Raw genomic sequence first — 26365 nt, 5'->3', positions numbered from 1 at the left:
AGGCTTAGATCTCCAAGAAAGGTGAGGGCAGGTATGAAAAGATCATCTCTGAATCTCAAAGCTTGGTTTTCTGGTTCCAGGGAAAATACCAGTCTTGAAAACTAGACACTGTTCACCACACCAGCAACCCCCAAAAGTGTTTAATTCAAAAAAAAAAAAAATTAAGAAAAGCTTGTGTGATTGACCATAAATAACAAAGATCACAGAGGAAGGCAAAACTCAGGATTATGGTGTTAAGGGAAAAGCTCCTTTAGATCGGAAGGATACAATATCTCCACAGAAATGGGCTGCAGATTTGAAGGAAGCAAGTCAAGGACCCAGTACCCTCTTCCCAGGACCTTGCACCAATGAGTTTAGTGGAGGTGGGTAAAGGCAACATGGAGGCAAAGCTTCCAAAAAGACTGAGGGGGAAGCACAAAGTAAAGGGGACTGGTGTTGATTCCCACTGAGAATTTTAAGAGGAAATGTATCAGTAGAGGATGGTGGATGCAAAATATTTTGCCAGAGACAGAATTTTATTTTTTATTTAAAATTTAGTTAACATACAGTGCAATATTGGTTTCTAGAATAGAATTCAGTGATTCGTCACTTAAAATACCCAGTGCTCACCACAAGTGCGCTCTTTAATACCCGTCCCCTATTTAGCCCATCCCCCCCACTTCCCTCCATAAACCCTCAGTTTGTTCTCTATCCTTAAGAGAGGATTTTAAAAAGGCCCGTGTCTCCCTCTGTTATTGCAGAGCTACAGTAATGCTCCATGTAGGGGCCATGACCTACAGTAGGCACTTAGTAGACATTCTTTGACTGCATGTGTGATTTTTTTTCTATATCACTGAAGAACAGGGGCTAATTTCCAGATGATCAAATAGTTCATTTCACTTTCTTTTGTAGTACGTTATACCATGCATGTACATTGTTTTCATATAAGCAACTTCAAAGGCCTTCCAGATATTAACTTATTAACTAGGTACAGTTTAATAGCTTTACTGTTGCTAGTTCAAAGAAAAGGGTGGTAAAATACTCAATGGTTGTATGTATATTTGGATCTAAAAATGCAAAAAAGGGCAGTTAACATTTAGCAGTTATCATGCCCTCTCCAGAATTCAGGTGTTAAAGTAAAATGTTAAAATACTGTCCCAGGAACTTTACATGCCTAAAATTTAATTTACGTAACAACCTCTTAAAGGTAAGTATTATTTTATTTGTCACAATTAGTGTAGAAAAATACTGAAGCCCTCTTGATACTCAGCGGGGCCGCCTGCTTTACTACAAATCTAGAAGAACATACTATAATACTATTTGCTGTTAGGGCCGAGGAAAATGAGTATCTGGCTTCTGATACATTCCAGTAAATTCTCCCCTATAAATAAAGTGTGACAGGACTTTAAAAGAAATAGTTTTAGGAGGCCAGACTTACATGTTGTGTCTTGGTTAGTATGCGTATTTAACACAACTTAATATTCTCAAATAACAGAAAGAACTGACTTCTATCTTGAAGGCTGATTCATAGTAGGCTAGTTGAATTTGTTAGGTTTCAAGAGACAATAGCTGAAACCATGTAATAAAAATTACACTAATTACTATTAAACAATTCAAGCAGATTTCATTTTCTTGAAGATACCCAAAATAACAGAAAAAAAAATGAGCATACCTGTGGCAGGTGACAGGTAATACTGCCTTGTATAACTGAGGGATCTTTCTGTTTATCAGAGGCTGTAAGGCCTCTTTAAGGCGATGATAGTTTCTCTCCAGTTCCCTTTGATACTCCTTTTGATCTGGCCCAATTAAGCTCTTATTTTTTCTTAAGGCATCCTCACACCTAGGAAGAACAGTGTGTTACCAAGAGATTTCTTCTGGCATAGTTTGAGAGCTTGATGCTATTACACACATTCACCATGATGATGTCATTCAGTTTTCCGGCTGAATGTTAAATATCCTCTCTTGCATTGGGGGTGAGGCAGGGAACAGACAGATGATCAACTTGAGCTCTTTTACACTCTAACATTTACTAACAGTCTTCATTTAATTGAAAATTGTATATTTTTTACTGTTAAATCTTAAGCCATTTTCCATATATCCCCATTAGACTATTTAACCCTACTCACTTCTATAGGAACAATGCCGTCTGGCACAGTGGTTTGCTGCTTTTCAAATAAGCTGCTTTTCAAATAAGCTGCTTAAATGAATCGTCCTTGATAACAGTACTTAGTCCAACTTATTCAGATATTTAAGAAAAAGTACCCGGACCCTAATAGATCAAAGTTATAGGATGTTAAACAATGTACACATTATCAATACTTGCAGAATTGCAGCTAAATGATGTTCAGAGGAAAACGTATAGTGTTTAATGCTTATAGATATATTTTTTAAAAAGCTAAAAGTAAAGAGCTAAGCAACATAAAAAGAACAGAGCAAACTTGAAGTCAAATCACAATCTTTCCACACAGAAAACAACAATCTGCAAATTCTACTAAACATTCTAAGGATAGGTAATCCCAGTGTAACACAATTATCCTACAGTACAGAAGGGGAAAAACATTTCTGAGAAGAGTTTCCAACTCCTATTTCAAGGTTGGGATACCAAAACCTAATGGCACTGTAAAGAAAAAGTGTAATTTAATCTCTCCCATAAACACAGTCGCAAAACTCCTAAACAAGACTAGGAAACTGTTCCACTAATGTCACACACACCCCTTTGATAACGTTCTAAAATTTGTCATGATGAAAATTCAGCATAACAGCAAATAGGTGGGAACTTCTCTAACCTAATTAAAAGCATCTGCAAAAAACCTGAAGAAAACACTATACTTAATAGTAAGCATTTTTTCCTTTTAGATCAGGAACAAGAAAGTGATGTGCTCTATCATACTGCTATTCAGAATAACAGTACTGGAGCTTCCAAACATCACTGTAAAAATAAAAAAAAGATTCTACAGATAAATTATTACAATTAACAAGTGAATTTGACAATATCCTCATATAAAAATACAAAATTCAGCTGCCCTCTGTACGCCAGCAAACAAAATATAATTCTAAAAGATAACATTAACAAAAACATAAAGGTATGAAATACCAAGGAATAAAATCAAGATATATAAGGCCTCCAAAGAAAATCAAAATACTAAGAAAACAAAAGATCTAAGTAAATAAGAACTAGGTCATATCCTTGGACTGGAAGAGTCAAGTTCTAAAGAAGTTCCAACTGCCAACTTATCTACAGATTCAGGTTATTAGTTTTAGGGGGGTAGGGCGGTGGAGGAAATGATAAATTGATTCTATAATTTATATCAAAAGGAAAAGGGCTCAAAATAGTCCTTGAACAAAAGGTGAGAGAAATTGCTCTAATATCAAAGTTTATTACAAAGCTGCAGTAATTAAGAGAGCATGATATTGGCTCAAGAGAAACAGAACAATGGAAGATAATAGAGATCACAGAACAGATGCATACCAACACGAGCACCTGATTTATAATAATACCGCAAAGCAGAAGAGAGAGCAATTTTTGAAATAAGTGGTACTGTGTCAACTGAATATCCATATGGAAAAGAAATCTGACCCAATTCATGCCACAGCTAATAAATGATGCTGAGATAATTATCAATTATCAGTATGCACAAAAGTCAAACTAATCCCTACCTTGAACCATACTCAAAAATCAACTGCAAGTGGATTAAAAAAAAATGCCATTTTTGCCTTCTTCACCTTTTGTTTAAAAGATACAAAAAACAGTCATAAAGAAAAGACTGACTCCTTTAGCTACATTAAAGAATTAAGAAAAAAAAAAGTGGCAAGCCCCAAATTCAGAGAAGATACTTACGATACTTACAAATAATGAAGTATATATCCAGATCATATACTCAGAAATCAGTAAGGAAAAGAATTCAATAGAAAAATGGCAGAAGACTTGAACATGTAATTTTACAGAGAGGAAGGCGAAATGGCTAACATCTGACAAGATATTCGACTTCTTTGAAAAAGAGAAATGCAAATTTAATCCACAATCCTGTATCATCTCACACCCATCAAACTGGTAAAAGTTAAACTGTTAGACAATACTAAGTAGTAGTGTAGTTGTATAGCAAGAGAAACTCTCAAACATTACTGGTGAGATTTAAATTTGTCTTAAACATTTTGTTTTCAAGTTCTTAAAAGTTTAATTTTAATTCCGGTGTAGTTAACGTAAAGTTTTACACTGACTTCAGGTGTACAACATAGTAATTCGACATAGTCTATTCATTACTCAGTGCTGATCACGATAAATGTACTCTTTAATCCTCCTCCCCTCTGGTAACCATCAGTTTGTTCTCTGTATTAAGAGTCTGTTTCTTGGTTTGCCTGTTTTTTTTTCCCTTTACTTATGGTTTTGTTTCTTAAATCTCACATCTGAGTGAAATTGTGTGGTATTTGTCTTTCCCTGACAGACTTTTTTCTCAGCGTTATACACTCTAGCTCCATCCATGTTGTTGCAAATGCCAAGATTTCATTCTTTTTTATGGCTAATATTCCATTGTGTGTGTGTGCGCGCGCACACACCACCTCTTCTTCATCCATTCATCTATCTATGGGCATTTGGGCTGCTTCCATAATTTGGCTATTGTAAATAATGCTGTAATAAACATAGGGGTACGTGTATTTGAATTAGTGTTTTTGTATCCTTTGGGTAAATACCCAGTAGTACAATTACTGCATCACAGGGTAGTTCTATTTTTAACTTTTTGAGGAATCTCTACACTGTTTTCCACAATGGCTGCACCAGTTTGCATTCCCATCAGTAATGCACAAGAGTTCCTTTTTCTCCACATCATGGCAAATGCCTGCTGTCTCTTTTGTTGTTGATTTTAGCCATTCTGACAGGTGCGAGGTGTAGTTTTGATTTGTGTTTCCCTGATGGTGGTGATGAACATCTTTTCATGTGTCTGTTTGGCCATCTGGATGTCTTCTTTGTGGAGAAATGTCTGTTCATGTCTTCTGCCCATTTTTTGATTGGATTATTGGTTTTTGGGTGTTGAGTTGTATCATTTCTTTATATATTTTGGACACTAACCCTTTATCACATATGTCATTTGCAAATATCTTCTTCCATTCCACAGGTTACCTTTTAGTTTTTGTTGTTTCCTTCGCTGTGCAGAAGCATTTAATTTTGATATGGTCCCGGTAGTTTATTTTTGCTTTTATTTCCCTCGCTTTAGGAGACATATCTAGAAAAATGCTCCTATGATTGATGTCAAAGAAACTACCATCTGTACTCTCTTCTAGATTTTTATGGTTTCGAGTCTCACATTAGGTCTTTAGTCCATTTAGTGTGTGGTGAAAGACAGTGGTCCTGTTTCATTCTTTTGCATGTAGCTGTTGAGTTTTCCCAATGCCACTTGTTGGAAGAGACTTTTTCCCATGGCATATTCTTTCCTCCTTTGTTGAAGACTAATTGATCATATAATTGTGGGCTTATTTCTGATTCTTCTATTCTGTTCCATTGATCTATGTGTTTACTTTTGTGCCAGTCCCATACTGTTCTGATTACTACAGCACTGTACTATAACTTAAGTCTGGAATTGTGATACCTCCAGTTTCTTCTTTTTCAAGATTGCTTTGGCTATTTGGGGTCTTTTGTGGTTCCATACAAACTTTAGGATTATTTGTTCTAGTTCTGTGAAAAATGCTGTTGGTGGGTTGGAAAAGTGAGCAACTCTTGATCTCGAGGTCTTGAGTTCAAGGCCCATGCTGGGTGCAGAGATTACTTAAATAAATAAAACTTTAAAAAATCGCTGTTGGTATTTTGATAGAGATTCCATTAAATCTGTAAAATGCTTTGGGTAGCGATTTTTTTTGTGTGTGTGCTTCCATAAGCATTTCATCTTTCCATTTCTTTGTGTCATCTTCAATTTCTTTCATCAATGTTTTACAGTTTTCAGAGTACAGGTCTTTCACCTCTTTGGTTTATTCCTAGGTATTTTATTATTTTTGGTGCAACTGTAAAAGGGATTGCTTTCTTAATTTCTCTTTCTGCTGCTTCATTATTAATGTATAAAAATGCAAGAGATTTCTGTACATCGATTCTGTACCGTGAAACTTCACTAAATTCATTTATCAGTTCTAATAGTTTTTTGGTGGAATCGATAGGGTTTTCTAAATATAGTATCATGTCATCTGCAAATAGTTGAAGTTTTACTTCTTCTTTACCAATTTATTATGCTGAGGTATGTTCATTCCCTCTAGACCTATCTTGTTGAGGGTTTTTATCATGAATGGATGTTGCAATTTGCCAAATACTTCTTCTGCATCTATTGAAATGATCCTATAGTTTTTATCCTCTCTTATCACTGTGATGTATCATGTTGGTTGATGTGAGAATACTGAACCACCTTTGCATCCCGGGAATAAATCCCACCTGATTGTGGTGAATGATTTTCTCAAATGTACTGCTGGATTTGGTTTGCTAGTATTTTGTTGAGGATTTTTGCATCTAAGTTCATCAGAGATACTGGCCTGTGGTTCTCTTTTTTTGGTGGTATCTTTATCTGGTTTTAGTATCAGGGTAATACTGGCCTTTCCTTCCCCTTCAATTTTCTGTAATAGTTTGAGAAGAATAGGTATTAACTCTTTAAATAGTTGGTAGAATTCACCTGCGAAGCTGTCCGGTCCTGGACGTTTGTTTGTTGGGAGTTGTTTTTTTTTTTAATTATAGATTCTATTTCATTGCTGGTAATCAGTCTGTTCAAATTTTCTATTTCTTCCTGCTTCAGTTTTGGTAGGTTGTTCTGTTTCTAGGAATTTATCCATTTCTTCTAAGGTTGTCAAGTTTGTTGGCACACAATTTTTCATAATATTCTCTTGTAATTGTTTGTGTTTCTGTGGTGTTATTTGTCTCTTTCATTTATAATTTTGCTTATTTGAGTCCTCTCTCTGTGTTTTTTTCTTTTTGTTGAGTCTGGGTGAAAGTTTATCAATTTTGATCATTTCAAAGAACTAGCTCCTGGTTTTATTGATCTATTTTTTATTTTAGTTTCCATACCATTTATCTCTGCTCTAATCTTTATTATTTCCTTCCTTTTTGCTGGTTTTGGGTTTTTCTGTGTTCTTTTTCCTAGCTCCCTTATGTGTAATGGCTTACACACTTTGGGAAAAAAAAGTGGCATTATCTGGTTGAAGTTGAACCTATGAACCAACACTACTCTTAGGGATATAACTCCTGGAAAATCTCTTGTCAATTCAGAAATAGAGGGATATTTGAATAGTACTCTTTGTAAATAAAAACAAAAGCACTGGAAACCACCAAATATCCACCAACAAAAAAATGAACGTATCATGGCATAGTCATACAATATAATATATAAAAATAAACTAAAGCAACATTATATCTCAGAGACACTGAAAACAGCAAGTCACAGAATTATATTCATTGTCCATTTATATAACAACATGCAAAACATCGTGTATTATTAAAAGAAACATGAAATTCATGATAATAGTTGCCTCTAAAGGAAAGGAGGACGCTATCAGAGACTAACATACGAGGAGGGGATATCAAAGCAATGAGAACGCTATTTCTTAAGAAGGTGGGTGGTATGTGATTTTTTGTCTCCCTGTTCTTTAATAGCCAGTGTTATAAATACTATATTGAATCTATTCAATATTTAACGAAAACAAATTTTAAAAGATAAACCCCAAAATATAAAAAGTAAACACATGCAAAAGTGTTCATTATTTTTAGGAATAAATGAATGCAAACTAAAGTACCTTTAAAACTGATTAATAACAGACACCCTACCTAAATGGCATTACTTAAAGCAAGGTGTACTGAGATTAGTACACTTGCGTATTTGGCAATGTTAATACTTAGAAACCTTCTGCAATGTGTGATATACTAAGGGACAATAAAAATGTTCGTGTACTTTGGCTCAATCATTTCATGATTAAAATTTTAACAAAAGAAAAAGAGGTACAGCCACTGTGGAAAATAGTATAGAGGCTCCTCGAAAAATTAAAAACAGAAATACCGTATGATCCAATAATTCCACTACTGGGTATTTACCTACAGCAGATGAAAACATTAATTAGAAAAGATACATACATCCCTATGTTGACTGCAGCATTATTTACATTAGTCAAGATATGGAAGCAACTTAAGTGTTCACTGATGGATGAGTGAATGAAGGTGATGTGATATATACACAATGGAATATTACACAGCCAAAAAAAGGAAGATATCTTGCCTTTGTGACAACATGGATGGACCTAGAGGATATTATGCTAGGTGAAATAAGTCAGACTGAGAAAGACGGATACCATATTCTTTCACTTACATGTGGAATCTAAAAAACAAATGAACAAACAAAAAGCAGAATCAGACCTATAAATACAGAGAGCAAACTAATGGTTGCCAGAGGGAAGTGCGGGAGAGAGATGGGCAGAAAAGGTAAAGGGGATTGGGAGACACATGTTTCCAGTTATGCAATGAGTAGGTCACAGGCAAAACAGGCACAGCATAGGGAATGTAGTCACTGATACTGTAATAGTGTACCATGATAGACAGCAGCTACACTTGTGAGCATGGCATAGGGTATAGGGAAGGTGAATCACTATGTTGTACACCAGAAACTACTGTAACATTGTGTGCCAACTATACTCAAAAAAATAATAATTTAAAAAAAAAGAAAAAAAGGATCCAATGCACTGGTGAGCCACACCATACTTAAATTCAACTTAAACTCAAATATTTGATGAAATGCTATAACCATTAGAAAGTTTTAACTTTAATTGAAAATAAGATATGTATACTGTAAGTGAATTTTATAAATATATATGTATATTGATATAAAAAATAAAAGGTAGCATGACTTAAACAAAATAATAAATAAAAAAGGCTAACTTTCTTGATAAGGTTTATATTATGTAGTGGGTTTGGTTTTTTTTTTGTCTTTTTGTCATTTAAGAAGAAAACCTTTTCTGCAGTTGGTAATACTTAGAGACCAGCAGACTACAGAAATTCATCACCTTATCATCAACATACACAAGGAGGAGGATGTGTGATTTAAAATGCAGTCAAAACAACAGCAAGAAAAGTAACCATCTACACTTAAATGTCTATGACCTAAAGAAGTATGTATTGTTTCAAGATCATCTGGTACAGAGGTAGCAGGGTGTTTTTGGTTGTTATCCGAAACTTCCCTGATAAGAAAGTTAATGCTAGAAATCAGTCAATTCTAGAAGTATAAAGCAGATTTCTTTATTTTACTACCACAGTTCATCTGCTCCATACACTAGAAACTATGTTTCCTGTTGTTTCCTAAAGCCAAACTCAGAAGGTGGTCTAGCCCGATAATCAGATCCTAAAATCTCAGATTTCCGATGAAGCTTTTTGAAGCCTTTTAAAAGAGTCACCATGTTCAGGCAGGAGAAACTGATAGAATTCATGATAGCTATTGCAATGAGAACGGGGGAAATTCCATCTTAAAATACTTGAACATGTTAGCATTCCTCGTAATTTTCTGATGACAAAACTGATGTGAAATATTTTCTACCCCTGATAAAGATGTTCAGTGAATGACTTGATAAGAGAAACCACAAAAGGGAGTCAAAGACTGGATTCTGATGCAGCTTGTTCGGTGACCATCCCATCATTCACTTCATGGAACACGAGGCTCTCTTACAATCCAGCCCCAGCTGACTTACCCAGTATCTGACTGCTTCTCTTTACAGATTCTATGGTTCCAGCTTCATTAAACTAGTCACCTTTCTCCAAACAGTCTCTGAGCAGTCTCTGAACTTGGCTCATGCTGGGTTTTTTTCTTTTCTATTTAGTATACCCCTCTCCTCCTTTCTGCCTGAGAAACTAATATTCAACCTTCGAGGTCCGTATCGAATGTCGGCTTCTGCGGGACATCTTCCCTGGCATCACCACGTAAAATCCATCATTTCCTCTATTGTGCTTACAGTGTTAGTAAAGCAGGAATCGGTCTCAAGTTGATAAATGACTGTTTTTCCTACTGTTTCAAAATTTAATATTTACCAAACACCTATTTATTATGTGCCAAGTATTATCTATGCAGAAAAGAGTTAACTGCAGGCTTGAGACTGCTATCCTTCAACGGCCTGTTTGCAAGCTTAGCCCTCGGTTAGTGTCTGGGAATTTGAATTTCGGGAGGTAATCATTCCCAGAAGATAAGAGCGGCTCACTATTTATGCAAACATTGTGGCTTATGCTGAACACCTGCTTTTGGAATTCTGCTACCCGCCAGGGAGAAGGTGCCTACATGAACAGTCCCCAGCAACAATCTTGGCACAGAGTCTCTACTGAGCTTCCGGGCAGACAGCATTTCACACGTGCTATCCCAGCTCACGGCTGGAGGAGTCAGGAGCTCCTATGTGAATCCCCCGAGAGAGGATTTTAGAGCCTACACCTGGATCCCCCCAAACTTCACGCACCGTACCTTTTCCCTTTGAGGGTTTTTACTTTGTCCCTTTCCACAGAAATCAATCATGGTCATGACTGCAACTATATGTGGAGTCCTGTGAGTCCTTCTAGCAAATCATTAAAGCTGGGGGTGGTCCTGGGGACCCTGACACACCTATATATTATTTCATCTCATTTGCACAACCTCCCTGTGGGAAGTAGATTATTATCATCCTTATTTAATAGATTAGAAAATGAAGGATCACAGAGATTAAGTGACATGGAATAGGACACACAATGACAAAGACAAGATTTAACACAAATTTTCTGCTTCCAAGGTTGTTGCCTGTGTGTTTCATGAGGGAAGGGAAGCAAAAACCTTCACACTGAAGGTTCAAAATAAATAACAACTCTCAGGTTAAATAGTTAAACAGTCTAATAATAGTTTCCTGTTAAAATTTTGAGTCTAGGCTTTTCTAATCTTTAAAATTAAAAATATGGCAATATAGAGTATTAGAGGTGGGGGGATGTGCATACACCCTGAAGGAATAGTGAGTTATACACGAACTGTTCCTCGTTGTGAGCCACTTCCCTAGATTTTCTCTTTTCCATCGTCCCTTAAGACCCTTACACCACTCTGTGGTTTGGACTTTCTCAGTTTGAGGGTCTTTACGCGGGAAGCCTTGAGTACCTTTTAGTAAAATCTTTGAAGCACAGTCGTAGTTTATTATGATGTCTGAAGAGTTTCGGGTCACTGGGTATTTCAGATAGAAAAACCTGGGCAACTTCCAAAGGCCCCTGTAAAATAAGAAAATAAAACAAGTGTGTTTTTGCTTCTCTAAAATCAGAGGTAGAATTCACCCAAATGGTTTTTTCCTAGCACTGAGATGGCTACATTTAAGTGTAATGCATATATTTCTATGGCTATATTGAAACTTCTCAGGGCATCTGGGTGGCTCAGTCGGTTAAGTGTCAGACTCTTGATTTTGGTTCAGGTCATCATCTCAGGGGTCATGAGATCGAACCCTGTGTCGGGCTGTGAGCTCAGCAGGAAGTCTGCTTGAGATTCTCTCTCTCTCTCCCTCTCCCTCTCCCCACCCTTGAGTGTACTGTCTCTCTCTGTAAAATAATAAATACATCTTTAAAAACAAAAACCAAAATACAAAAAACCTACTCACAGATTCTGGCCATATATTCTTAACTTCTAATGCCAAATCTATGTGCTTAGGTAGTGTAATTAAATTGATGAGTATTTTTCAATGAAAAAGAGTAGGAATTCAAGGACTATTATATTCATCAATGCATTTTGCCTTGTACTTTTTACAGTCCTTAATTTACCCTAGATGCAATCAGTTGCCAAGCCACTGGTCATTAGATACTTGATTCTGCTAAAATAGCTTCCCTCAGTATTCCAAATGTGTTCTAACACTGCAAATTAAAGATGATCCCTTGTGAGTGTTATATCACTTGGAAGTAAAACCCCCAAATCATGTATGTTTTTAGGGGTAAAGGTATTAAAATATTTATTTCTGCTTTGGTAGGGCACTTTTTGGCTTTGTTCCTTTAACCTAAAATACAGGTAAGATATACAATATAAATTCTTACTTGAAACCTTTCTGGATTTTCCCTTACCCTGGAATATTCCCTAATCATCAGCAAGAGACTCTGAAATGAGCCCATTACAAGGAGATAATGGGATGGCTTCTAATCTGCATATGACAAAGCAACAACGGTATCTTATTATCTTATGTACATATATTGTTGAAATTTTCAAAGTGATCCCACATTACTTATTTCCTCCTCACGACTCACGTGAAGGAGACCTGGAGAAGATGACATCAGGGGGTGTCTAAGGAAGGAGGCATTCACATGTACAAACGGAGCTCTGAAAATGAGACCTTTCTAGATCACGTTCTTTCAGCACGAGGTTTTAAAGGAAAGGCCATTTTAAGTGAATCAGTTCCCTCTTAATAGAAGGTTTAAGAACAGATAGGTAGAAAAATACAGGGAGTACAGAGGGAAGACATGAAAACCTTAATAACTGCAATTATACTAAAAAATTGTTTTCAGTCTATCTTCATTTATATTTCGTGTCTTTTGCAAACCACTCCTAACACCTATCTTTTTCCACTGGATCTGACACTCGTGGCCTTTGTGAAACATAATCTTGAAATCATTCCCAATTCTACTACTTATGACTGAAATCACAGAGTACCAGCAAAAAGCACTCACCTGATTCACTGTTGTGCCTACAGAGCCCTGGAGTACCATCTGAAGCATTTTGGGGTCTGCTGGATCCTGGTGTGTTGCAAATGCCAGCTCCTGGGTCTTTTTCTGCATGTCTTCAATAGCAACTTCAATTGGAGTTAAGATGATCTGGGTGAAATAACATCTATTAGGTCAGTGCACTGATTGAGAACTATTTAATGAGCTTTATATATAATCATTTTAATAAACTGTTTTCTAATTACAGAATTCCAAACTTTGGATCCCTAAATGGGGAGGGGGGGGAATGCCAGCCTTTTAAAGCACAAGCTGCGGGTAAACGAGGGATTTAGAAAAGCGGCCGAAGTTAATGGCTCAGAACCGGGTAAAGCGCTCGTACGCCGCCATGCGCGGGGCGGCACATATGCTACCTCCGCACCGTTCTCCCACGGCTCCAGCGTCCGTTCCACTCACCCTATTCCCGCGTGTGGACTTACCTCCTCCTTGTGAGTGACATTGACCCTTGTCTTAATATAAGGAAAGGCATGAGAAGTCGTCAGAATCGTCTTCCGTTTGAACTGCTCGTGAAGGTCCCCGTGGGCACGGCCGTCTAAAGTGAAGGGTGTACAGTACATGAAACGGCGAAGATTATAGTTTTTGTCAAAATAAGTGATTCTGTCCTTCATTTCATATGTGTCAAAGTATGGCTCCACATAGGTAATCTGGATATACGCCTGGGGAAACAAAAAGGCCTTCATTTTCTCCCTGTTAAATCATCACGTAGTCCTTCTCCCACAAAATCGCGGTCTCAGAGCCACACCTGCGCGGCCCGCGGTCCCACCCCCCATACCTTGTTAGGATCTAATTTACACTTGTCTACAGGATTAGAGTCCTTGATCACTTCAACCACATCCTCTCCAAATCTTTCTCCGTAAAATCCCTATAATAAAAGAAAAAGAAACCTTTTACATGAAGAGCAGAGAAGTTAGTGGAGAGCAGAGAAGGTCTCTGAAGGAGACTTCTGAGCAAAATTAAGCCTTTGGTGGTTCACGTACAACCACCTGAATAATTACAATATAATTATTTAGGTTCACAAAAATTATATTAGCCTATTTATTTGATATTATTCCCATCTACTCAGTTTAACACAAAATACAACATTTTTTTCCAATAAAAGTACAGGATTCCATAAGAGGGCCTCAAGAAAAATAAAAAGGGAACAGAAAGTGACAAAAGAAACTCAGGATCTTTGATGTACAGGATCTTACTTTTCTTGAGTTTGATGTGGCCTGATTTCTTGCAGACATGGGTCAGTGAATCAACACTCATTTTTATGACTGATTTAATATTCCAGAATTTTCAAATAAAAGCACTGATCTGCTGAAAGTTTTATACTGGTTTAGATTTTGAAAAGGCAACCCAGTCAAGAATGTAGTGACTTTTTCCATGTAACACAGAGCAGCAGCACGGGCAACAGATGGAGCTATTCGATGGGAAAAATTACAACCGAATCTTCAAAGAAGAACCCCTATTCTTCTCTCAAAGAAAATTTTTATGATTGAGTAAATTTGGAAAATACTGTCTCAATATTTCCCAAGACTTACTTATTAGCTCTTGAAAAATAAGAACTCACACTTTAAGCCAATTTATGGAAGGAGAGGCCAGGGATGTCACCAGAAGAATATAATATTCAAGAAATTAATATGAGCTGAGAATTAAAACAAGCCCAGAACACTGCTTCTCAAACTCTTATGTGAATACAAGTCACCCGGGGCTCTTGTTAAAAATGGAGATTTTAATTCAGAATATCTGGGGTAGGGTCTGAGATTCTGTATTTCAATCTCCTAGATGATGTCAGTATTTCCGGTCCATGGGCTGCATTTTGAGTAAAAAGAATGAAGAGAGGTTGGAAAGAGTAACTATAGCAGAAAAGATTGGTAAACCTCAAAAATATGAAAATTAGTCATTCATGGTGAAAATGAAGAAGTTCTAAAGGTGAAGGGGTTCTAAGAAGTGTTTTCAGGGTGTGATTTCAAGCTTTTAATTTCTAAGGGAATCTCACTGGGAAACAGGCCAAAGAGATAAGGCACTTGGGTCAGAAATGTCTTGGAGTTCCAGTTCCACCATTAGTTGCTATTTAACTCCTTATGCTTTTTTCTTCTGCAAAACGTAGATAATACTATACTTTCTCCACAAATCACAGTAATTCTGAAAGGTACAGGGGTTTCTAAAATAAGATAAAATGTGTGAAAATAGAGCCCCCCAAAAAGGTTAATGTTAATTTACTGTTGTCATAAGAGATTTGAAGGATTTGAAAGATTACTGTAGGTATCAAAAAAATCCTTATTCTCTAAAGGAGTAGTCTATATGGCAGGATCTGGCTTATTAAATGATTTGATCTGGATCTGAAAGTCTGTTCATCACAGAGAATACACATTAAAGAGGACATTTATCAACTACCACAGCATTCACCTCCAATCTGTGAGAGATCTCTGCAAGTTTGGTTATTGCAGGCTCCTTGTACACAAATTCCTGTTCATCCAAATCCCCGAACTTGGTGCCATAAAAACCAACACGAAAATAGGTGCCAAACATCCGCTTACCATCCTAGGTGTAGGAAAACGAAGAAACTTCAATACAAAGTTTTTTTGTTTTTCCACATTACGTTTACATTGCTACAGCATAAAATTCTCAAAACATTGCAAAAAGATTTCATTCAAAATCTCAAAATTGTATTGCTTCTCAAATGAAGGTAAAAATGAAGTAAATATTCTTTTTCATTATTTCTAACAAATAACATTCTGCAATGGGGACTTTTATCAAGTGACTAAATCACATATGGTTTACGTTTTTCAGAGTTTGGTCTATGGTTTTAAGTCCCTATACTGTTGAGATAAATTAATTTATTTTCCTTATTTCAAGAAAAGATACTTGGTATAACATGAACTGTGTCTTAATTATTCTGAAATTATAACATACTAAATAAAGTTTAAAAAAAACACTAACATTTTTAGTTAGCATTTGCCTTTTTATATCTTTACACATATAAAGAAATGAGATCATAAAAGTTAGGAGCCAAGTATATAGCACCTGGCACAGAGGAGAAAGTCAGTACATGGCAAGACCGTCCAGAAGCCTTGAAGCAAACCATTTACAATGGGTGTCCCTCTGGCAAAGCAATACTCTATGTGGAAGAGTACCAAAAAGTGGAACAGAAAGGGTAAAGTGTTCAAAAGATAAAAAAGAAAAAAATTTGACATGAGTTGGTTGTTTTCAAGTCCCCAAACCACCCTCTGCATACATTAAGCACACATTCAAGTACACAGAACACGAAGACCATCTGAACTCTTCCACAGCACCTCTGAGAACAAATTCCTTCAATGAAGATAAAATACTGGGAAGCTTTCTATGCAATTCTTACAATTTATTTACAAAGATGCTTCAGAAGGGGCTCTTGGGTGGGGCCTTTGGTTAAGCGACTGACGCTTGGTTTAGGCTCAGGTCCCAATCTCCGCGTCATTAAATTAAGCCCCGTGTTGGGCCTGCTTAAGATTCCTGCTCTCCCTCTGCCCCTCCCCACCTCAAATAAATAAATAAATCTTAAAAAAAAACCAACAAGAATCTAAGATGTTTCAAAAGGATTTTGTGGTAGTGCCTATATACACAGCCACACGTAAGTATTTTAAAACCTCTGAATTCTCTTTAAGCCTAATCTGTCTTACACTTACTCTTCCTACATTGAGTTCTTACTCAACGGCTAAAGGCTAAAGAACATGTAAAATAAGTCACAAATGAAACAGATAATTAAGCAAAACAGGAAACTCCGATCGTTAATTTACTAGTTTCAAACCGAAAAAAAAAATTATAGTGACTAAAAATATCCTCACATTTCTAACCAGGAGAAATAACGTTTTGAAGAAAAAAATGTCTTTGGAGCTAAAAACAGAACAAAACAAAAAATAACAACAACAAAACTTGAGGTTTCTAATCTAAAACAAATTTTCAGTTATTTCAAAATTTAACAGGTATAAAAACTGAGTTCCTGTGGCAAATGAAATCTCCCTAGAAAAAAAGGTACTCAATCAAAATTCTGATTAAAACCATTCATAAGCCAATGAAACAATGTAACAGCAAATTGTGACATACTCAAGGAATGAAGGCACTGCATGGAAAATAAAAATGGCATTTGAGAAAATACCTTGTGATTGTTATGTTTCAAAAATGTCATACACATATATACATATACATTTCTACTTTTAGAAACCACAAATATTAAAATTTTGTTATTCTGGCTAAACTCCTCTCAGAGGTGTCCAACATAAAACACTATTCCAATCGTCAATATTGTGTGGCCTTTTAAATATTTGAAGACCATGATTAGAAATTGTATCCCTTAGCTGAACTTTCCAGTTCTCAATCATCTTTATATGATAGGAATTACTATCTTGTTTGCATTTTATTAGTTTTTCAATGCCACCTTTCAAAGTGTGGCATCCCAGAAACAGAACACAATACTGCTGATGTGATCTGATCAGCTCAGGGATCAGTGGGCTCACTGCCTCCGATATGAACTTGAATTTTATTAATGCAGCTTATCACTAGTTACTAAGCACTTAAAGCTCTTTTTATTTACTTTCTCATACTGACATTCAGTTTAAGGAAAAAAATTATTGAGTGCTTATAATGTGTTAGACACTGTTCATCCTCCGTAATATGAAAATAAAAATGAAAAGATTTGGCTCCTCAAGAAAGTAAAGGATATACTCAAATAATTACAATACAAAGAGTTATGTGTTATAATAAAAAGTGGTATCAAGAAAGGAAAGATTAATCCTGCTGGACCCAGGTCACAGAAGAGGTGGACACACAGGGTTCTACAACTCAGAAGAATGGCTAACTGTATGTGGGAAGGAAGGAAAGAACATTTCAGCAGAGAGAGAGAGAGAAAGGAAAAAAAGAAGATACAAAGCCATGAAACAGAATGTGAGAAAACCATTCATCCATTCACATATTGATTGAGTGCCTACCATATACGTCAGCAAACTCTTCCAGACTTTTGTGATAAATCAGTTGAACAAAAGAGACAAAGAGCATGGTCAGGGTAGGTCTCACCAAAAGGTGACATCTGAGCAAAGAGGTAGAGGAGGTGGAAGAGTTATTCATGTGAATCTCTGGGGAAGAGCACTGCAGGCAGAGGAGCGAGCCAGTGCACAGGTCGCAGGACAGGAGCCTATCCAGTACGTTTGAAGAACAGGAGGGGGGCCGGGAGAGTTGAAGGGGAGTGTGCAGGAGGCAGAATGGAGCAGACAGAGAGGTAGCTCTAAGGAGTTACTGGAATTGAGAATGAATGTGTGTGCACTGGAATGGGGGAGGGAGCAGAAGGAAGGCTAAAAGTTTGAGTAAATTTTCGATTTACAAAAAGCTGTCTAGTGTAAAACCATGGACTCTATCATGTTCATGAACCCATAATCATATAGCTTCTTCCTCAGGAAAAAAACGCATCACTTCATCTTTTTTCCTCTTCAAAGTTTTAGACCACAATGACACTTGTTTTCTACTTTCCTAGAACCTAGCCTCTATTTTTTTTCTAGCATTACCTTTCCTTACGGTCATGAATTTTGTGAATTTCCTATGATTCCCACACTCCAATTTATTCTTCCTTAGCAGTTCGATTTACTGATTCCACTGTGGGTAATGTGACCACATCACAGACGTCTCTCATGGCTGAAATGTCTTATGATGAATGGATCTCAAATCTTTTCTAGTTTTGTCATCTGTATTTAGCAAGAACATTCTGTGGGGCTAGTTGTGTATTTCTACAATGACATCACTACTAAAACTTCTTTTATCCTCACCCAACTGTTTTTTGCTATACTTCCTTCAAGGTTATGGACTTCCAGACAGGCACACCAGTATTTCACACAGTGGTAATCACCCTCCTCTTCTACTGCATCTAGTTCTCTTACGGAACACAAACACCTTTGTGGGTTTGGTTAGTAGTAGATGTCAACTTGGGGACATAACACCTCTTAGATTTCATTAGCCAAACTGTTAAGATTTCAAGTAGCAATAATAATGATGATGATGATGATGTTATAGTAACAACAATAAAAATAATTATCTCCAACATTTTTAAACTACTATGTGCTAGATATTATCCCTTTTACACGCATTATTAATTCTTATCACAACTATGAGATAGGTACCTTTTTTTTTTGCCCTCATTTTATAGATGAGGAAAAGTAACTTGTCCAAGGTCACAGTGTTAATCAGTGGTGGGGCTGAGAATTAAATACCACTATATTTGACACCTGAAGTCCAAGTTCTTAATTAAGCTATGGAAATTCCCACACCCTATATACTGATATACCAACATTAGGATATAAGTATGATCTCTGAACCATTTCCACTTCTGATGTTTTCCCTGAGAATTTCCTTGAGTAAGTCTTTTGAGAATTAATGGGTCCCTCCTACCCTATGGTTTGTCTTTCTCTATATTACAACATTGTCTTCTGTACTCTAATATGATAACCAGGTTGGTGGTTCACCTATGAAATACATTCTTCTAAGATACATCCTGCTACATTTCTTATCAGAAGTTCAGTTTCAACCATTCCATGTCCTAGTCCAGGAAAAAGGAATCAAATCTGTTATCATCGACATTGTACATGTTTGCTGCCCATGTCTTTTTCTGAAAAGTAGCATAAAGGGCAGAACACGATCAGCGGTTCAGCAGTCATGGGTCTGTACCAATTATCAGGGAGTCACCAACTACCCAAAAAGTATCTCCGCCTGGAGATAAGAAGATTCTTCCCACCTATTACGTTTTCCTTAACTTTCTTTATATCTGACTTAACATTCCTGAGGTAAAGACTACGCTCTTGGAATTTTTTTTTCATTCCCTTCTTTCAGAGACTCCTCCCCACCTCCATTATATCACTGTTTGTAATTCTGCTCTACCTTTACTTGCTTAGATGAGTTAATTTATCTCCCTTCACTTTAGCATGGATTAAAGCATAAAAAATTCAACAGAAACAACTGTACCAGAACTACGGCCAGTATTTCTGAGCACAGAAAAACCAAAATACTGCCTCATATTCATGTCCATCCAGCCCAATGACAACAGTTAAGATAATAGCTTTTTGCATGTTTCAATCTCAAAAGTTAGGGTACCCCACTTTTCTTTAGTGGTCCAACAGGAAGAGTTTAGCTTCACAAAGCTAATAAGCCCACCTTCTCTAGCCTTTCTGGAGATGATAAGATATACCCAATACCAGAGTGATATGCCCTTTGAAGAAATATGTCGTAATCTTTTCAGGGGGGAAAAAAAAATGGAGAAAGTGTCACATGACTATTACTGATGTCTGGGGATTGGTTATTCTGAAAAATCCAAACGTGTTAATCTATTCTGAAACTGATCACAGTTGGATACATGGATAAATGCTTCTTTTAAAAATGAAACATACACACAAGATATGAAATCAGTATACAAATTTCCATACAGAAATTCAGTATTTCTCTTTTCCTAAAAATACTGTAAAAATGCAATCATAAGAAAGAAATGATTAAAACAACTTCACTTCCTATTATTGTCAGAAAAAGAAATGGGCTTGGGAAAAGAGAAAAATAAAGGTGAACGCTAAACGGCCATTAAGGTACTGAAACTGGCAGAGCAGGGAACAGCCACCATGATCTGTGCCGGGTTCCTGATTTGTTCTTTTGCATGATAAATACTTTACCAAACTGCTAAGTGTCAAGTTTTAAAGTGATCTTTTACACACATGCATACAACACATTCATATACACGCACCCCTCAAAAGCTTTGCCAACTCAAATAATTTGTACCAAATCAAAGAGCATAATGAAATATGAAACACTGCTAATATATAAGCCTAGAAGGGCTTTTCCTGTAAGTCAGATAGTGAGTTATCAATTCAAAGAGCCTTTCTATACAACAGATAATTTACCCTTACTGGGTATTAAACCAGTGAGTTCTTTGAGAATACTAGGATATTAGCTAGGAAACACAGCTTTCAGAAAAAATAAAATTACTGAAGTTTTCCCAAAGTCAAAAAGAAAAATATTCACAAGATAGGAACTTACCACAATAGACAATAGTAAAAGTAGGGAGTAGGGTCAGCAACCAGGGGCAAGAGAGAAGAGAAAACAGAAAGCATTTTAATTAGGGAAATTTCAAAACAAATAAGCAGCACATGGTGGCAAACACATTTTTAAAATGCAAGCATCCATTTAAGTTTTACAAGGGAAAAGCAAAAAACAAACGTGCAACAATTTTAGAAGCTACAAAGCTAGAAGTCCAGTGAAAGGCAGTGACAAGAATATAAACAGAAAAATAAAGTCTGTGCGACTTTGACCATGCAATAAACATGATGACAGAATGATATTAATGTCATAACCAGTGAAAATTATACCTTTCAGGGGTCGATTTAGCATCAAGCCAACTAGTAATAAACTGCTCAGAGGTTTCAATATACCTTCTTCCATGCCTACCTTTCAGCTCATTTCATGTGACGAAATCTATAAGGAACTTTTACCGCTCCTAGATTAACCACGGCAAGTCTCTTTCTGTATCTCTTAGCTGAGCCACAAAAATGAGGAATTCTATATTAGATATTAATAAGGTCATACACATTGAATCTGAAGAATTAAGGTAGATGCACAAGTCCTGGCTTCATCTGAGGAAAAGCAAAGGGTAGGGACTAATCCGGGAATGGAAGAAACACAATAGTAACATTTATTCCTAAGGTTTTCTCTCTGGGTCCCCAAATAAGGACCACAATGTGAAACCAGAGAAATGTGACCTCAAAGTGAGAGGCAAAGCAGATAACTTTACAAATATACCTCGCTTAAAATAAACCTGATTTATTAATACCCTGGCTTTACCTCATCAAGATAAATTAGGGCACATTTTCCAGAACTCTTTTCTTTACAGAAAGATTTACAACAATAGCAGTCAAATCTTTTTGGCTTTTTTCAGGTAAAATTGGACTCATACATTACTTTTCACAGGCCTACCTCCTACATAAAAAGAAGCCTATGTAGTCTTCAACACAAATTCCCAAACTGTCAGTAGAGGAGGTCAAAGTAAATTTCATGTTCTCCCAGTCTCTTTATCCCGCTCACCAACAAAATTTAAATGACAAAGTGAATTTCTTCCCTCAGTAGTACTCATACTCAAGGTGAAGTGACTCAAGATCAAATCAACACATTATTTCATCAATTCCAAGACGCACATGTTTTTTGGCCCACATTTTAATATCCCTGTCGTTAGCATTCATCTTTCAACTGATAGGATGTTGTGATTTAATACGTTTCCTTTTCTTTCTTAAAGGCATATAAAATAATGGTATGTCTTAAAATTGATGGCGTCTTTGATCAGATGAAATACGGTATTTTCTATTTACACCTCTGAGCAATAACACATAAATCGACCTCTGTAAAATGAGGTGAAACAATATGGTTAAAAAAAGAAATCTGTGTGTAAATGTTGATGAAAGAAAACGCTTCAAAGGATAAAAACAAACTAAAGTGGTGACAAAGTGGCTCATTTACCAAAGAATCTCATTAGTGTAACATGAATTTCCATGCACTGCCTACAACCTCATAATAATAAATTGCTTAAAATAACTGACAGTATTTTAACAAAATTTCTTTGGTTAATGAATTCAGTTGATAGCAGATAGCAACAGAATGCCCACAGCTAGCACATGTGGGCAAAGCATTGGCATAAGAAATCCGGTCAAATCAATCTATTAGTGTCTTTAACTAACTAAAACATTACCTACCTCCCAGCCAGTACTCTGTATAATAAAAAGTAAAAAAGGGCAAGTCATAAAAAAAAAAAAAAAACTGTTTTAAAAGAACAAAAAAAGGCCAAAGGAACTGTAGCAGTGTAAGGCACTATATACCATAAATTCTTCTCCGCGAATAGAAGACACCAGGATATTTTAAACACCATATTCTTTCACTTAAGATCTGTGTAATTTCCTAAATTGCTTGTTCAAAACCTAAGTAGTTAAAATTTCACCTTTTAAAAACTTTAGTAAGGGAAATTATAAATTTGGTGAAAAAGAGGCAGCTTTGTGTTCCGTCAATGTGTCTGAATTAGACCTCTAACTAAAGGGAGCTGCGCTTCACTGAACTACCCAGGGTAAACTGGAATAGAAATCTCAATTTTGCTCAAATGCCTAAAATACAAATGGAGGAAAATTTATTGCAAACTACTAGCTCCAGGTGTTCTAGACCTGACATGTCATTGACAGTGTATGTACAACTGATTAAAGTAAGACCTGCCTGTTACCATCATGAATTGTAATAAATCTCTTGCAACTTCAGTGTTTTAGTAGAGAACAATATTGGCTTAATAGTACAGCCTCCCTGTTTTAAGACTATTAAAGTTTTTCAGATTATATCAATTCATCCAGAACAGCTTAGTCCACAGCGAGAAAGAGGAGGTCAAGCTGACAGACAGTATAGTAGGACAAGTAATGAATACAACAGTGGATAATCAATACTCCACGTCCTTCTTAGATGATGGTAGTAGCAGATAACAGCACAGGGAGCCTGGGAAGGGAAGGGAAAAGTGGGGAAGGGAGGAGGCTCAACAGGATATTTCAGAGTATTTTAAGAAAGCCAAGAATTTAGTTTCAGGGAAATCAATTGCTAGTAGTCTACTTCACTTTTAAACCAATCCTTATTTTGATTTTAATTTTTGTGATAATGTGTGGATTCCATGAACTATAAACAAGTACTAAAATCATACTGTTATAATTGAATAATCATTCAAGACAACAGTTTTATTCATTGTTTTCACTAAATATTATTTTCATACTAAAAATATATTAAAGGATGATTGAATGGAACATCTAGGAAAAACGGTTGAAGCTGAGTTGAAAACATTAACAATATTAGTTCATTAAACTTCCATATCATTTAATAAAAAACTAACTTAAATAAAAAAACTTTTTTGGCAGCAAAAGAAATCAACTTAAAATCAGATTCACAATTTTAACCCACACTGTGAAACAGGAAAGAACTCACAATTTTAAAAATTTGCCAACTACTGATCATTTTTAAAAAGTGAAGGAAAAAACTATGTAGAAAGTTTATGATGACCATGATCTACTTTAGGTAAATTCATTTGTCGTTAATGAATCTTGCTCTGGCCATGAACCATCATTTTGACATCATTCATCTGCAATCTGATTAAAATGGTCATTTCATCGGCTCTAGTTTGACATCGGTACAAAGCAACACTAATGGTTTCAGACAGTTTTCTCCATTTACACTGATGCTAGAAATTGCAATCATTACCTGATGGACAATTTTGCTGAACGCTTCTTGAAGTTTACCATGAATTGTGGAGAGTTTCTTCGCATCCCGATTAGCTTCGTGAATAGGAATAAGTACTTTGTAAACCTCATTTACCGCTTCATACATGCCAGCCTATAAGAATAATGTTATAAGATGTTGTTTTCTCTTACATCAGTATGAAAGTAAAGAATTACAATTTATAAATTCACATAATTTCCACTAAGGCAATACCACTGAAGCTTTCCCAGTAGGACATAAAAACAAACACTACGAATTTTTAATTTTATTAAGCCTTAATAAAAGAATTTTGCACAACGCATATCTCCTCTAGATGGATGGATATGTACGTGTGAGTATATTTAACATACACACAATACATATATGCATATTTAAATTTCTACAAAATTTAGACTGGACATTCCGCTGTCTACGCAGTAACTACTTCACTAGTGTGTATGTGTGAGTACTTCCATACACATATAAACTGTGGCAGAAATTAATTCTGAGGAGGGGAATAAAAGAAATCCAATTACTACATCGGTCACAGATATCAGATAACCTGTGGCATCCTGGCAAACTAAAATTATTTGCATTTCTAAAATATTAAATTGGCACAGGAAATCTTATTGAAAATATCCTGTGGGGAAAAAAATCAGTGATCTTTCACCAAATTAAAGAAGGTTCTGAGCTACCAGACTTTATTCCCCTAGGGGCCAGTAGCTGGCCAAGGGTTGCTCTGCTTATAATCAGAGTGAGGGACAACATGTGTTTGTACTGTTATTCCGTTTTCTTGTCTTTAATAACAGGTTGGTGGCTGTCGTGAAGAAAGAAAGAGATGTTTTCCAAAAGCCGCTGAGTTCCTATTACCTCACAAATCAGCAAACATATTTTCCCAAGGAAATAAATATAGTTCTTAAATTTTCTAATAAAAGTTCACAGGAGTTTAAGCAATCATCTAACTATAACAGTGAAACAGATATAGTGTAACTAAAATGCCCCAGTAATTATTGTAATTAAGATTAGACAGATGAGGGGGCGCCTGGGTGGCTCAGTGAGTTAAGCGCCAGCCTTTGGCTCAGGTCATGATCCCAGGGTCCCAGGATTGAAGCCCACATCAGCAGACAGCCTGCTTTTCCCTCTGCCCCTCACACTGTTCGGGATCTCTCTCTCTTTCTCACTCTTTCTAATAAATAAAAACTTCTAAAAAATTAGAAAAAAAGGATTAAATAGATTAGTTGAAAAACAGTGAATTTCATAATTATACGCTATTACAAAAGAACTTCCCTAATACAGGCCACTGTATTACTGTGAATTATTAAAATTACATATACACACAGAGTGTATATTTATTAAAACATTCCATTAATAGCAAAAAAACACTTCCCCACTGCTAGCTCAGACCACTTAAAATGAAACTCAAGGAGCAGGGATCCAGGGGAGCTATCAGGACAGTTGAGGTCCTCAGACAGGAAATTTTAAAATGGTCAATCACCAAACATTCTTAGAGTCTCACAATAATTATATTTAAATAAGCTGGTTCTAAGTGGGAATAATGATGAAGAGGATGGTAATGGCAAACACTAATACTTACTTGGAGCCAGGCACTGTGATAAGCATTTTACATACATTAACTCATTTACTCTTAACAGCATTCCTATGCAATTCCTACTATTACTAGGTGCATTTAATGGACAAGAAAAGTGAAGCACTGACAGGTTGAGTAATTTGTGACTGAAGTGACTGAACTACTAGGGCAGCAGAGCCAGGATATGAATTCTGGCTGTATGCCTTCTAAACAGATGCCCTTAACCAACCCACTGCAAGGTAGCGTTAAGGCCAGGGGAATATCCAACTCCCTACAGCAGTGTAATGGTGGAGAAGTGCAACACTGCACATTATGTTAAGCTTCCCCCTTACCCTAACAAGCACTTCACAGTTTCTGAAACCTTGGCGCTGGGACACTAAATACCAAACAGAAATGTCAGAGAAAGGAGATGTCCCTATTACCATAGTTTAAGAAAGTAAGCAGGGCTAGCTATCTTTCCCTTCTCCAATAATCATCCCATCTTGGATCAGTAAGACTGCTTCAATTCTTCACATACAGATAGGGAGGGACAAGGACTGGGGTTATAACATGGTACAGGTCAGGGAAGGGATCGAGGACATAGTTCATAAAGCTCCTGGTAAGTAAGCTCCAGGTCTCTAACACCTTCCTAATAGGGCTCACTGTGCAACCAATGAGATGAGGGGCCATAATTTTCCTGAGCACCAGGGTAATGTCCAAAGCACTCAAAGGAAGATTCTCCCTTTCATCCAATAGACCAGCTCTATAGCTAGAGCCACATTAGTCTAGGTTTTCTGTTTTGGTCTGTTTTCCAATTTTAAGGTTTTAGAAAATGGTGGTAAAAGTTTTATAAACCAAAAAAATCGTGA

The 26365-nt window shown here is 36.3% G+C and overlaps 1 protein-coding gene across 1 annotated transcript in view; it reads right to left on the bottom strand.

Annotated features, from left to right (window-relative positions):
• DOCK7 (dedicator of cytokinesis 7) overlaps nt 1–26365 on the bottom strand; it is a 201827-nt gene that overhangs the window by 1103 nt on the left and 174359 nt on the right. Inside the window, exons 42-49 of the mRNA XM_040627213.1 lie at nt 23933–24064; nt 22405–22419; nt 15071–15196; nt 13449–13538; nt 13096–13332; nt 12626–12769; nt 11085–11191; nt 1652–1819 (exon numbers count right to left, since the gene is read on the bottom strand). Coding sequence (XP_040483147.1) covers nt 1652–1819; nt 11085–11191; nt 12626–12769; nt 13096–13332; nt 13449–13538; nt 15071–15196; nt 22405–22419; nt 23933–24064 — 1019 coding nt within the window. The remainder of the gene's footprint in view (nt 1–1651; nt 1820–11084; nt 11192–12625; nt 12770–13095; nt 13333–13448; nt 13539–15070; nt 15197–22404; nt 22420–23932; nt 24065–26365) is intronic.

The sequence above is a fragment of the Ursus maritimus genome, unplaced genomic scaffold (assembly GCF_017311325.1).
Source record: "Ursus maritimus isolate PB19 unplaced genomic scaffold, ASM1731132v1 scaffold_12, whole genome shotgun sequence".
In the NCBI taxonomy this organism is placed as follows: Eukaryota; Metazoa; Chordata; class Mammalia; order Carnivora; family Ursidae; genus Ursus; species Ursus maritimus.
Note: the sequence above shows the minus strand (reverse complement) of the source record. Positions and strands in the feature narration are given on the sequence as shown.